General features: G+C 33.1%; 2 protein-coding genes across 2 annotated transcripts; both read right to left on the bottom strand.

Moving 5' to 3' along the window:
• Positions 1-2352: 2352 nt before the first annotated feature.
• LOC149202240 (ethylene-responsive transcription factor CRF2-like) lies at positions 2353-3174 on the bottom strand. Its single transcript, XM_089401530.1, has one exon. The coding sequence runs from the start codon at positions 3172-3174 to the stop codon at positions 2353-2355; it is 822 nt and encodes a 273-aa protein (XP_089257656.1).
• An 8631-nt stretch (positions 3175-11805) lies between these two features.
• On the bottom strand, positions 11806-12615 carry LOC149202239 (pathogenesis-related genes transcriptional activator PTI6-like). Its single transcript, XM_089401529.1, has one exon. The coding sequence runs from the start codon at positions 12613-12615 to the stop codon at positions 11806-11808; it is 810 nt and encodes a 269-aa protein (XP_089257655.1).
• Positions 12616-14410: the final 1795 nt, after the last annotated feature.

Here is a 14410-nt window from a genome sequence, read left to right as displayed (position 1 = left end):
ATGTGTGGTTGAAAGAATACCACCAGGATATGGGCATGACAGTCGTGGTCTCAGTGAGGGAAACACGTCAGACACCTTAGAATCGTAATCGACCCACCATAACTTGAGAAATTTTGACATTATGATCAACTTTGATGATGAGTCAAAGGTGAAGGAATTGATTAATGAGTTTGGACACCTTGTGGGAGACCCAAGCTATACCAAAAGGAGGCGAACCTTGTACTCCCAAACCCTCTTACTATATTGGCGAATGAAAGTACTACTTGCTAAAGAAATGGCTACAACTACAACAACTCCAATCAGCACTTTGAGAGCAAAGATCAAACAAGAATTATAACAACTTCGTTTTCATGTGATACAAGTGAATGGTCATCTTGCATGTATTGAGACTCATATCCTATGCATTCCGCCATCTACACAACCAGGATTCAATGCTAAGGACCCGAGTCCTATTGAGACATCTGATGCATAATGTTCTTAATCACTAGTTAGTAGTTTTTGAAAGTTCTATTGATAGGAGTAGTGGTAGTAAAGACATTTATGCTATTTTTGTCTTTTTATGACTTGCTTCATATATACAGATTTTAGACAAGTTATTATTCTACCAGATGGTCAACGGACGTGGTTTCCCATTGGGCGGGTTGAGACCATCTGGTTCCTTTTTGGAGCCTGCATGTAAAACCTTCCCTTTTGAGAAGTAATAAAAGGCCCCACATCAGCTTACAAAAAAAATAATGCCAATATAAAAATATAAAAACTTTACTTATTTAAAATGCCAATATAATAATTAAAAAAATGAAATATTTACTAATTTCATTATTATGAGATGCCAACACCTTAAACATCTAATTATTTATCCTCATAAATAAGTCATTGCAAGGCAGATGAATTTACTTTTTCATATAATTATTAAAAATTACTTATTATTTAAAATAAACATAACTAAGAGGAGGTGAGCTTTCTCTACCACCTTGTTTAACATGGAAGTTGATACAAGAGTAACATATAAAGTAAATAAACCAAAGTATGCCAATATTTAATCTAGATCTATCAAACAGTAAGAATGATCACATTCATTGAAATGTAAATTATTTTATCTTTTAATTCCATCTTAATAAAATTGATCCATGTCAAAGCTTGATGAATTTACATTGGTTAAATAGTAGTCCCCTTTACAACTCACCAACTATACACTTCTTCTTTATGAATCATTTCTCATTTCTCTTTCAACCTATAAAATTGCATTCATTTAATGAGTATACATCAACATATTTACCCTAGACTCTTTAAATCTCATTTAACCTCAAATAACCATCTTTGTTGAAACATTATATTCTAAAATAACATAAAAACAACTTACTCCATAAACCAACATTCATTTAATAATTATACATCAACATATTTACCCTATACTCTTTAAATCTCATCTAACCTCAAATAACCATCTTTATTGAAACACTATATTCTAAAATAACATAAAAACAACTTACTCTATAAACCAACAGTGGACACAAAAGATCATAACGCTATAAACAAATAATAAAATAACACTACGTGCAAATCATCTCAATACATACAAACAAATACTCTTGCCCACACTGATCTTATTATAAGTGGATCTTGTAAGTAGATAATAAGAAACGTGGATCATAGGGTTATAAACAAATGATAGAACAATGCTACATGCAAATCATATCAATACTTACAAACAATTACTATGGCCAAATAGAGAATTAGAAACGTGGAAAACTAAGATGAAAAGGGACCCTTTGGCAAGAGAGAGTCAACCCATATGAGTTTTGATACCATGTAAACCAATGTGAAAGTAAACATTGTTTTTATAAATCAAAATGGTATTTACATGTCTAGTTCAACAAATAATTTAAAAGAGAGAGTCAACCCATATGAGTTTTGATACCGTGTAAACAAATGTAAAAGTAAACATTGCTTTTAGAAATCAAAATTGTATTTACATGTCTAGTTTAACAAATAATTGTAAGATAAACACACTATTTTAGTAAATTAATAATCTTTTGATAAAATATTTTAATAACATATTAAAAAATAACAATTTGTGGAGAACCTCTCCTATCCAATTAAACTAACAACATTATTTACATAAAAACACATTCTACATCACAGAACCAATACAATAATAATTTCAAAACAATAATCAATACAATAATAATCACAGTCATATGATCCAAAGTCCATATTACAGGTATTTATAATAAATTTACTGGACTATATATTTATAATAACACACATCCCTGGAGAAACTTTGCATTACCAGGTACTCTTGACCACTGTCACTCATCCCTAAAAATGATTATACTGTACAGTGTACACACTTTACGATAGCAGCAGCAATGTCGTAGATTCGTCCATGGAGCAGCAAAAGTTCATAATGTCATCTTCTTCACCCAAAAGGTCATGACAATCCATATTCAAGTCTGTTAGCGAGACACCACAATTATCCATATCAAACAAGTGTACAAATTCTTGGATGAAATAAGAATTATCATCAAATATTGAATGGTTAATGATTGGACATGATAATGAATCTGGCGTGGCCACATCCTGTACAGAAGTTGAAGAAAAGTCTGCACAACAATCCCCATATGAATTTCTCTCTGAAATGTGAGATTCAGAAACAGATTCAGATGGAGTTGTTGTAGTTTTTGTTGGTGTGTATGCAAAGTTGGTGAATGCTAATGGTCCTCCCAACTTCCTTGATGCATTATCATAAGCCAGTGCAGCTGCTTCTGCTGTGTCGAAAGTCCCAAGCCACTGCCTCACTCCTCTGGACGGATCTTTGATCTCTGCAGCCCATTTCCCCCATTTTCTTCGCCATACTCCACGGTATTTACGGCTCACAGCATACTCTACATTGGAGACTGGTTCGCATAAGGCTCTGGCTTTCTTGTTGGGCACTCTTGGTTTCCTCTTGCACTTGGGTTTGCCCTGATTTCCTGCGCGAGCTGAGCAATTTAACGGTATGTGATTCTCGCGAACCAATCTTTTGTGAGAGGCTGCACTCAATTCATCGTCACTTGAGAGGTCTGTGGCATCTGGGTCATTGCAGATCACTCTGATCTTCCTTGTCAGAGGGACATTCCTCTCCTTCTTGAATGGTCTTATAGTACTATCTTTTCCGCTCTTGCAACGAGGCATAATTCAAGTTATTTGAATATTTGTTATGTTTGGCGAATCTTGGAACAGTAAATACATACTAATAATCTTTTAGATTAATCACATTATTTTTGGAATTATCTTGATTCATCGTCGTACTGGATATTTCAAACCAAGTCAGACGCATAAATGCAACTGAGAGAATAAAAAACACACAGGGAAATTGAATAATCAGATATTTTCTGTAAGCTCCCCAGCCGAGTCGAGAAGAAACCCCACAGGGAAATTGAATAATCAGAGACTTTCTATAAGCTCCCCAGCCGAATCGAGAAGAAACCCCACAGGGAAATTGAATAATCGCTGATTTTTGTTAACAGATTGACACGAATTCAATAGCCACGGGAACAATTCAAATTAAGTTGATAGAGATGAAAAAGGCCACAGAAGCGGAGAAAACATGGCAGGCTTATATAGTTATGGCTACTGCTGCCCTTCGCCCAGTGCTGCTCCACACTTTCAAACATTCAGTAAGAAAATTGCAACGGTTGTTGACCGTTGGACCAGTCCTGCTTAGAGATTTGAAGCATTTCGAGAAAAACATCTCGATATAGTGGACGCTACTTCCTTCCTGACCTTTTGCTATCAAAATAGAACTAGCTTCTCTTTTAGGAAAGGAAAATATCGAATCACTTTCTTTTAGCCTTTTTTTTCCATGAAAAGGAGTACAGGAGATCCAGATTATTCTATTTATTAATCCAAAAATATTAAGATTATTTTGATTAAGAATTGTTTGTTTTTTTTGTTTTTTTGTTTTTTTAAGGTTGAATCATTAAAAGAATAAAACGCCCAAAAAAGAAAGTTCTAAAATAATTTTGAAAATTAGAAAAAAAAACCGTTTTAAAATAATGTAGATTTTTTTTTTTTTTAACTTGGCTTTAGGTATATATTCTTGTTTCATATCTATGGTGAGTTGTCTTCGAGTATATATTTTAATATATTATGATTTTAATATTATAATAATATAATTGAGAAGTGTTTTTAAGTGTATATGTATAGTTTATATTTATATAATTAATGTGTTAAAATGAAATTGATATATAAATTTGTTTATTTATTTATTTTAATTAATAAAATAAGTGATTTTTTAATTTGATTTTTAATTAGGGTATAAATTTGATAGGTATATTTGTTTTCATATAATTTTTTATTTTTATTTTTACTCATCATTTAAATATCATGTATTACATGTTTTTTTGTTTTGTTTTATTGTAAGTATAAGAACATTTTTTTGATAATATACATTTTGTCCTCGTACATTTTTTAATTTTAATTATGGTTTGATCACAAAACATATGTCTATGTTTTATATTACCTCAAAAATATTATATAGGTTATTTTTTATCATAGAAAGTTATTTTTGTACTATGAGTTTAATTTCGTGAATTGTGAGGAGCTTATTGCTCTTTTTCTTTTCCTTTAAGACAAAAAAAATTCTCTGAACTACATTGAGAAGAGAAAAACTGAATTCCATATAAGAGACCAATTATTTTAATTATTTAAATAATAAGAATAAATAAATTATAATCATGATTTAATTCTAGTATTGAATAATCATCTTTATCTTATTAGATTATTTACACTGGTTTTAAAAGAATACTTTTAGTCTTACATAAAAATAGAATTCCACATAAGAGCCTAATTACTTTAATTAATTAAATAATAACAATAAATAAATTATAATTACGATTTAATTTTAGTATTGAATAATCATCTTTATCTTATTAGATTATTTACAATGGTTTTAAGAGAATACTTTTAGTCTTACTCAACCTTTATTTTTTTTATGAAAAAATGTGACTTAGAAATAAAAAAATTCAAATTAAAACTCATTTGTCATGATTTTAAAGCATACTTTCAACCTTAAACAACCATTAAAATTTTATGAATAAACGCGACTTTAGAAATAAATAAATTAAAATTATAAGTAGAAAGATTCCTTGTATAATATCAGCTTTGATATGGGATAAGAGAGACTAATTATTTTGATAAATCAAAATAAATGAATCCTTGAGAAAACAAATCGTGTTACAAAAAATATAAACTAGTTGAAAAGATTAAAACTTGCATATTTGCATCAAGTGGGTGTGTTGTCGTTGATTAGATTGATATATCAAATGGATTACACTAGTCTTAGATTCCATAATGGATTTCCTCGATCTTTTAAATAGACTTCTTCATAACAAATACCATGGTAAAAACTATGGGTTGTGAAAACCTCAAGCTAAAAAAACCCATCAATGTTAAATAATTAATTTTATTTTGTTATTTTATTTTAATTTTATTTTATCAAGTCAAAATGTTTACCTAATATAACATATAAAGGCATTACAACATCTCTTCCAGATTGGTTGGGAGAGCCTCTTGGCTCAATAATTAGCTATGTAAAAAAATCAAATTCTCCATTATTAATTATGGAAAAGTTATTATTAAAACTACTTGCTACTTTATAGAAAAATCAAAACTTTTTGTTACTTTATGGAAAATTCAATAAAATGGATATATATATATATATATATATACCTATCAAATTGACGTTTTAAATTTTTTATTAAATGCCATTAATGACACACAAATTTTAAAAATGTCATGACGTTAAAAAGGTGAAAAACTACCCATCAAATTTAATCAATGCTCTTAATATTTATGGAAATGTATATATTCTACTCTTTTTAGATTGCAAGTGTACTCTTTTAGGAGAAAACATATGTTTTTAGACTCAATCATATTATAACGATTGTTTATAAAATTGTTTATAAAATAATTAATGTCACATACCCATAATAATTTGTTTATATATTTATTTACATAACAATACATTGTTTTTTCTCTTCCATTTAACCATTCATATATATATATATATATATAAAGACTCACAACAATAGGCCCAAATTATGTAATTCATCTCTTTTAAAGTACATGGGCATTAGAAAAATACATTATTTACTTAATGCATTGATATGACATACTAGTCACCTTATGTCATTTTAATTGCTCTAAGGTAACTTAGGTCGCATGAATTAGTTTTAAACTTAGAGTTACATAGTATGACGGTACAGTTATTAATTACATCTTTATCTTAGGGTAGCTGACTTCCCTAGCATTGCGAACCCACGGCCTCTGGAGCATTCTTCGTGATTTACAACTGGTTCTTCTTGCATGGGTAAGTGTGTTGCATCGATTGTGCTCCGGCATCCTCCAGGTCAGACAGTGGAGAGGGTTGCCCGCCAGTCTAAGCTCAGGCTTCGTGAGGAGGCCGGTCTTTTGTTGCATTTTCCACACACAAGTTTTGTCTCAAGTTCTCTGTGGAGTTTCCTTCCAGGTAAATGACTCTGATAATACCTTCTTACCTTCTATGGCACGCTTAATTCTAGGTTTGAGATTCTCCCACGAATACTGAGGGCCTACCTCTATATTGTAGTTCACGTATTGTTGCTATCCTTGCTTCCGAGTGTAGTTTGGATGTGTTCATTGCTTAGTCAGGTTTGTATTGTCTGTGTAAATTTTTCTTTCTTTTAAAATTATCTTTTAAGCTAAAACCTAATATTTTGGTGCTTTTCCGTCAGGTTTCACCAGGATTTTCATGCTCAAATTCTAGAGAATTTGGAGTCTCTGCTCCTCCTATCGGAATCCATATCCCTCAAGCAAGGCTTCATTGGGTATGCATGAGGAATTTTTTTAATATAGGAAAGGGCTTTGTAATTTCCCTCTGTTTGTAATAATGGTTCCGGAATTGTGTCTATATTTTTTAAGGCTCAAAGCCAGTATTGTAACTAAAGGGATTACGGCTCGCATGCCTCTATTCTAGCTTATAATTTTCTAACTGTTATAGTTCAAAAGTTTAGTCAAGGCTCCAGGGTTTAGACTCCGAGGCTTAATGGAATATGAATAAACCCTCGAATAGGGCTCTGTTTGTACTCGTCTTTATTTTTGGAGTTAAACTTGGTGGCTTCTCAGTTTAAACACTTACATTTTTGTTATTTCTTTTCTAGTTACTGGTGACATCGACGCTTCTATTTTATGCTCTTCCCCCTTTCCAGGGTTTCGTAACTTAAAATCTCTGTTATTTAAGAGTCTTGTGAATATTGTTTTTGGTTAAGTCTTATACTAGGACGCTAAATTCTTATGTTGACTAACATCATACTGTTCATTTTTATTTCTAGACAAGTTCTTCAAAATGATTATGGTTAATGCACCGAGGTTGTTTTTTTTAAATGACAGTAGCATGCATTTATGGTAGAAATTTAATAAATATAACGTTTTTGTTGGATGTGATCCCATCTCTGCCCGTTTTTAGGTTACATTGGATTCTTGAGACCCTTCGACCTACCTTCTTCTCTACCAAGGGATGTCGTTGTCCATGGTATTTCTGTTGCTCTACTGAGTTTTTAGTTTTCCTATTTTGAGACTGAGAACAATTTCACATATCTCACCCCATCCTCTGGGTTACATAGGCTCTAACTTAACTGTTATGAGTAATAGTAGTATTTGTTTGCATTATTCTTATCTATCAGGTTACATATAGTTGTTTCTTCATCTACAAAGTTTACACATTAATAGTAACTATTGTTTTACTTACCCTAGCTACAAGTATCACACATATTCCTTTCTTATCTACTAAATATGTAATTAACAGCAAATAGATTTACTTGAAAACATCTCCATCCCTCCATTCAGCAAGATAGATTCTATGATTAAGTGTTCAAGATTCTAGAATATACTTATTTGGCTAGTTGAACAAGACCTTAATCTTTTGTTTTGTCTTGCCTCCCAACCGTGAGACTTGCAATTCCAGCCTTGCTATTTCGCCAAAGTCTCCCATCGAGCTACCCCTCACAGGGTTTCTCCTGAAGTCCTTTCGTCTTGAATAGTAGCAGCTATCTAGTCTTAACTAGATTTAGCTTCTTTAACCTCTGTCTGTCCTTCCAGCATAGTTAATCTTTTTTAATAATATATAAAATTTTCCTTCCTAGATCTTAGATGCCTCCCTCAACTTAATCCCTTCCTTGGAATACATTTCTTAAGTAAGTAGTTAGGGTTGGGTAACCACCCAACCTAACTGCTTGAGAAAGTAAAACTGTCATTCTTTAGATAATTCACTCCCATGTAACTTTAATCAAATAATTACTGCCATAATTCTGGCATTTCAATTTCCATGCCTTTTAATCAAAATTAACTAATTATATAAAATTAATAGTATTCAGTTTGTTTAAAATGCGGTAAATAAATATTTACATTTATGGGGGACATCACATCTTCCCCCCTAAGATTGAACATCATCCCGATGTTCCTCTATTGGAAATAACTTCAGAAAAATATTCCTCATAGTCTGTTCATCTTCCCAGGTAGCCTCCTCTGGCCCAAAGTGTTGGCACTACACTTTAACTTGGGTGATAACTCGTCTCCGCAACATTACTTCTCTCCGCTCGAGTATACCTATTGGTTCGACCAACAACTTGCCTTCTGGTTCGACCTATATGCCAGAATAAAATCTTTAGTGAGTTCATGAAATTAAAACGTAAATCAGCTTCGCAATCTTTATGTACACACACACAAACACACACACACATATATGATAGGTGAATGAGAATTTAACTCCTTTGACTCACCTGTATATCTTGCCAATTTATTATGTGATTGGGGTCATATATATTTCTTTAATACAGAAACATGAAATACATTATGCACACAAACATGGTTGGGTAAGTCAAGTTGATAAGCCACTAGTACAATTCGAGCTAAAATTTGAAAAGGACCGCAAAATCGAGGTTCCAATTTAGTGCATCCATTCCATTGTAGTCTACTTTTCTTGGCTCGAACATGAACATAAACATGATCTCCCACCTGGATTTCCCGGAAACTCCTTTTCTAATCAGTATAATTCTTTTCTCGGTCTTGAGCGACCTTTAAATTAGTTCGTACTCCTTTGACCATTTCTACTAGCATATCAGGCCCTAGCATTAAATTATCTTCTGGGCCACCCTAATTCGAGGGAGTCCTACATTTACGCCTATACAACACTTGAAAAGGACTCATTTGTAGAGACGTGTGATAACTGTTGTTATATGAAAACTCTACTAGATGTATATACTCCTCCCACTTAGATGGTTGTTGCATTACATAAGTTTGAAGCATATCCCTCACTACTTGGTTTCTCACTCAATCTACCCATCCCTCTAAGGATAGTAGGAAGTACTAAAATGTAGTTGAGTGCCAAGTCCTCCAAACAAGGCTTTCCAGAAGGTTGATGTAAATTTTACATCTTGGTCCAAAATTATAACTTTTGGTATACCGTGCAACTTAAACACAGTTTGCATACATATGTTAGTGATTTGAACTACCTTATAAGTAGACTGTATAGGTATGAAGTAAGCATATTTGCTTAACTTATCAACTACCACCATTATTGAATCATTCAATTTTTTTTATTTGGGAAACCCTGTTAGAAAATCGATAGAAATAACTTTCCATTTCCATTTCGGAATAGGTAATGGGTGGAGTAAACCAACTAGGTGATAATGCTCTATTTTTACTTGTTGGCATTCCAAACAACGGGCCAAACATTCAACCACCTCCTTCTTCATCGCGGGCCAGAAATATTCCTTTCTGAGTGCGGTAATCAATTTCTGATATCCGAGATGGCCGACATAAGGAACTTTGTGGTACTTGTCTAAAATAAATTTTTTAATAAAATTTTGGCTAGGTACATACATCCTTTCTCTATAGATCAGTATACCTTGTTGATTTAATTCATATCCAAGCTATTGTTCTTTGTTGTTCATAATTTTAACTTGTTGCCATAAAAATTGATATTCTCGATCCTGCATTGCTGCTTCCTTAATTTTCTCTTTGAATGTGTTTTTCACTTCACTGAATGATACTTCATATAAACAGCTGATTTTCCTACTTAAGGCCTCAACGACATGGTTCTCTTTTCCTTTCAAGTGCTTAATTTCAAAGTTTAATCCGCTTAAAAAATCAACCCAACGAGATTACCTAGCATTTAGAGTGGGTTATTTAAAATAAAGTAAATTCATCTGCCTTGCAATGACTTATTTATCCTCATAAATAAGTCATTGCAAGTCAGATGAATTTACTTTGTCATATAATTATTAAAAATTACTTATTATTTAAAATAAACATAACTAAGAGTAGGTGGGTTTTCTCTACCGCCTTGTTTAACATGGAAGTTGATACAAGAGTAACATCTAAAGTAAATAAACCACATCGTGTCAATATTTAAGCTAGATCTATCAAACACTAAGAATGATCACATTCAATGAAATGTAAATTATTTTATCTTTTAATTCCATCTTAATAAAATTGATCCATGTCAAAGCTTAATGGATTTACATTGGTTAAATAGTAGTCCCCTTTACAACTCACCAACTATAAACTTCCTCCTTATAAATCATTTCTCATTCCTCTTTCAACTTGTAAGACTACATTTGCATTCATTTAATAAGTATGCATCAACATATTTACCCTAGACTCTTTAAATCTCATTTAACTTCAAATAACCATCTTTGTTGAAACACTATATTTTAAAATAACATAAAAACAACTTACTCCATAAACCAACATTCATTTAATAATTATGCATCAACACAGCTAGACTCTTTAAATCTGATTTAACCTCAAATAACCATTTTTATTGAAACACTATATTCTAAGATAACATAAAAACAACTTACTCTATAAACCAACAGTGGACACAAAAGATCATAACGCTATAAACAAATAATAAAATAACACTACGTGCAAATCATATCAATACATACAAACAATTACTCTTGCCAACACTGATTTTATTATAAGTAGATCTTATAAGTAGATAATTAGAAACGTGGATCATAGGGTTATAAACAAATCATAGAACAATGCTACATGCAAATCATATCAATACTTACAAACAACCATATCAATACTTACAAACAATTACTCTGGCCAACACTGATCTTCTGAATAGAGAATTAGAAACGTGGAAAACTAAGATGAAAAGGGACCCTTTGGCAAGAGAGAGTCAACCCATATGAGTTTTGATACCGTATGAGTTTTGATACCGTGTAAACAAATGTGAAAGTAAACATTGTTTTTATAAATCAAAATTGTATTTACATGTCTAGTTCAACAAATAATTTAAAAGAGAAGTCAACCCATATGAGTTTTGATACCCTGTAAACAAATATAAACAAAATTGTATTTACATGTCTAGTTTAACAAATAATTTAATTCTTATAAATGTATGAAAGTGTAACTTTAAGATAAACACACTATTTTATTAAATTAATAATCTTTTGATAAGATAGTTTAATAACATATTAAAAAATAACAATTTGTGGAGAACCTCTCCTATCCAATTAAACTAACAACATTATTTACATAAAAACACACTCTACCTCACAGAAGCAATCCAATAATAATTTCAAAACAATAATCAATACAATAATAATCACACTCATATAATCAAAAGTCCATATTACAGGTATTTATAATAAATTCACTGGAGTATATATTTATAATAACACACATCCCTGGAGAAACTTTGCATTACCAGGTACTCTTGACCACTGTCACTCATCCCTAAAACTGATTATACTGTACAGTGTACACACTTTACGATAGCAGTAGCAATGTCGTAGATTCGTCCATGGAGCAGCAAAAGTTCATAATGTCATCTTCTTCACCCAAAAGGTCATGACAATCCGTATTCAAGTCTGTTAGCGAGACACCACAATTATCCATATCAAACGAGTGTCCAAATTCTTGGATGAAATAAGAATTATCATCAAATATTGAATGGTTAATGATTGGACATGATAATGAATCTGGCGTGGCCACATCCTGTACAGAAGTTGAAGAAAAGTCTGCACAACAATCCCCATATGAATTTCTCTCTGAAATGTGAGATTCAGATGGAGTTGTTGTAGTTTTTGTTTGTGTGTATGCAAAGTTGGTGAATGCTAATGGTCCTCCCAACTTCCTTGATGCATTATCATAAGCCAGTGCAGCTGCTTCTGCTGTGTCGAAAGTCCCAAGCCACAGCCTCACTCCTCTGGACGGATCTTTGATCTCTGCAGCCCATTTCCCCCATTTTCTTCGCCATACTCCACGGTATTTACGGCTCACACCATACTCTACATTGGAGACTGGTTCGCATAAGACTCTGGCTTTCTTGTTGGGCACTCTTGGTTTCCTCTTGCACTTGGGTTTGCCCTGATTTCCTGCACGAGCTGAGCAATTTAACGGTATGTGACTCTCGAGAACCAATCTTTTGTGAGAGGCTGCACTCAATTCATCGTCACTTGAGAGGTCTGTGGCATCTGGGTCATTGCAGATCACTCTGATCTTCCTTGTCAGAGGGACATTCCTCTCCTTCTTGAATGGTCTTATAGTACTATCTTTTCCGCTCTTGCAACGAGGCATAATTCAAGTTCTTTGATTATAACTCAAATAGTCTGCAATTTGATTTGAATATTTGTTATGTTTGGCGAATCTTGGAACAGTAAATACATACTAATAATATTTCAGATTAATCACATTATTTTTGGAATTATCTAGTATGATTCATCCTCGTACTGGATGTTTCAAACCCATGTCACTTTCTTTATCGAGCCCACAAAGATAATAAGTCAGACGCATGAATGCAACTGAGAGAATAAAAAACCCACAGGGAAATTGAATAATCAGATATTTTCTGTAAGCTCCCCAGCCGAGTCGAGAAGAAACCCTACAGGGAAAAATAATCAGAGATTTTCTATAAGCTCCCCAGCCGAATCGAGAAGAAACCCCACAGGGAAATTGAATAATCGCTGATTTTTGTTAACAGATTGACTCGAATTCAATGTCCACGGGAACAATTCAAATTAAGTTGATAGAGATGAAAAAGGCCACAGAAGCGGAGAAAACATGGCAGGCTTATATAGTTATGGCTACTGCTGCCCTTGGTCCGGTGCTGCTCCATGCTTTCAAACATTCAGTAAGAAAATTGCAATGGTTGTTGACCGTTGGACCAGTCCTGCGTAGAGATTTGAAGCATTTCGAGAAAAACATCTCCATATAGTGGACGCTACTTCCTTCCTGACCTTTTGCTATCAAAATAGAACTAGCTTCTCTTTTAGGAAAGGAAAATATCGAATCACTTTCTTTTAGCCTTTTTTCCCATAAAAAGGAGTACACGAGATCCAGATTATTCTATTTATTAATCCAAAAATATTAAGATTGTTTTGATTAAGAATTGTTTGTTCTTTTTGTTTTTTTTTTAATGGTTGAATCATTAAAAGAATAAAACGCCCCAAAAAAGAAAGTTCTAAAATAATTTTGAAAATTAGAAAAAAAACCATTTTAAAATAATTTTGATTTTTTTTTAAAACTTGGCTTTAAGTATATATTCTTGTTTCATATCTATCGTGAGTTGTCTTCGAGTATATATTTTAATATATTATGATTTTAATATTATAATAATATAATTGAGAAGTGTTTTTAAGTGTGTATGTATGGTTTATATTTATATAATTAATGTGTTAAAATGAAATTGATAGATAGATTGGTTTATTTATTTATTTTAATTAATAAAATAAGCGATTTTTGAATTTGATTTTTAATTAGGGTATAAATTTGATGGGTATATTTGTCTTTCACATACTTTACTCAACACAACTAAGCCAACATCTAACTGGTAGCTAGCCGATCGAGAGCTATGGACTGCGACGCTGCGATGGTGCCCTAACCGTTTCCCCTGCGCCTCTGCCCTCGCCCCCAGGCCCTGCCTGGTCGGGCCCCCACTGCGTGCTCGCCGTTTAGTGCGGACCCCTCTCACGGGGCTCTTGCGGCCTGACGGTTTGCCCTCCCTGTCGTTTTCAGCGGGCCTGCAATGGCAGGATCCGCTTCCCCTCCTCCAGCTTCAGATAGTCCAGAACAAATTTTTGCCTCTCTTCTGTCAGAACCTTCAGAAGTCAGACCTAGGCCCTCTTTTACAAAGTTCATAAAAAAGCTAGATGAGATCCCTGAGGTAAACCTGCCTCCTTCCCTCCCAAGGAAATCGGCAATAGCATTATCAGAAAGAGGTCTTGTTGGAGAGTTCACGGGCCTCTGGCCATCTCCAAGAATGGTCCAAAAATGGGTGGAACGCAACTGGAGCACAATGATCCAAGGGAAGATCGCCATCAGATTTTGCGGGCAAGGATACTACACCTTCCTGTTCAAGACTAAAGAAGACAAG

The sequence above is a fragment of the Pinus tabuliformis genome, chromosome 2_1, assembly GCF_031772625.1.
Source record: "Pinus tabuliformis cultivar Carrire ecotype Pingquan chromosome 2_1, CPIR1, whole genome shotgun sequence".
In the NCBI taxonomy this organism is placed as follows: domain Eukaryota; kingdom Viridiplantae; phylum Streptophyta; class Pinopsida; order Pinales; family Pinaceae; genus Pinus; species Pinus tabuliformis.
Note: the sequence above shows the minus strand (reverse complement) of the source record. Positions and strands in the feature narration are given on the sequence as shown.

Bases quoted from the DNA above. Each gene is read 5' to 3' on its own strand.
- LOC149202240 (XM_089401530.1), bottom strand. From the start codon at position 3,174: ATGCCTCGTTGCAAGAGCGGAAAAGATAGTACTATAAGACCATTCAAG.
- LOC149202239 (XM_089401529.1), bottom strand. From the start codon at position 12,615: ATGCCTCGTTGCAAGAGCGGAAAAGATAGTACTATAAGACCATTCAAG.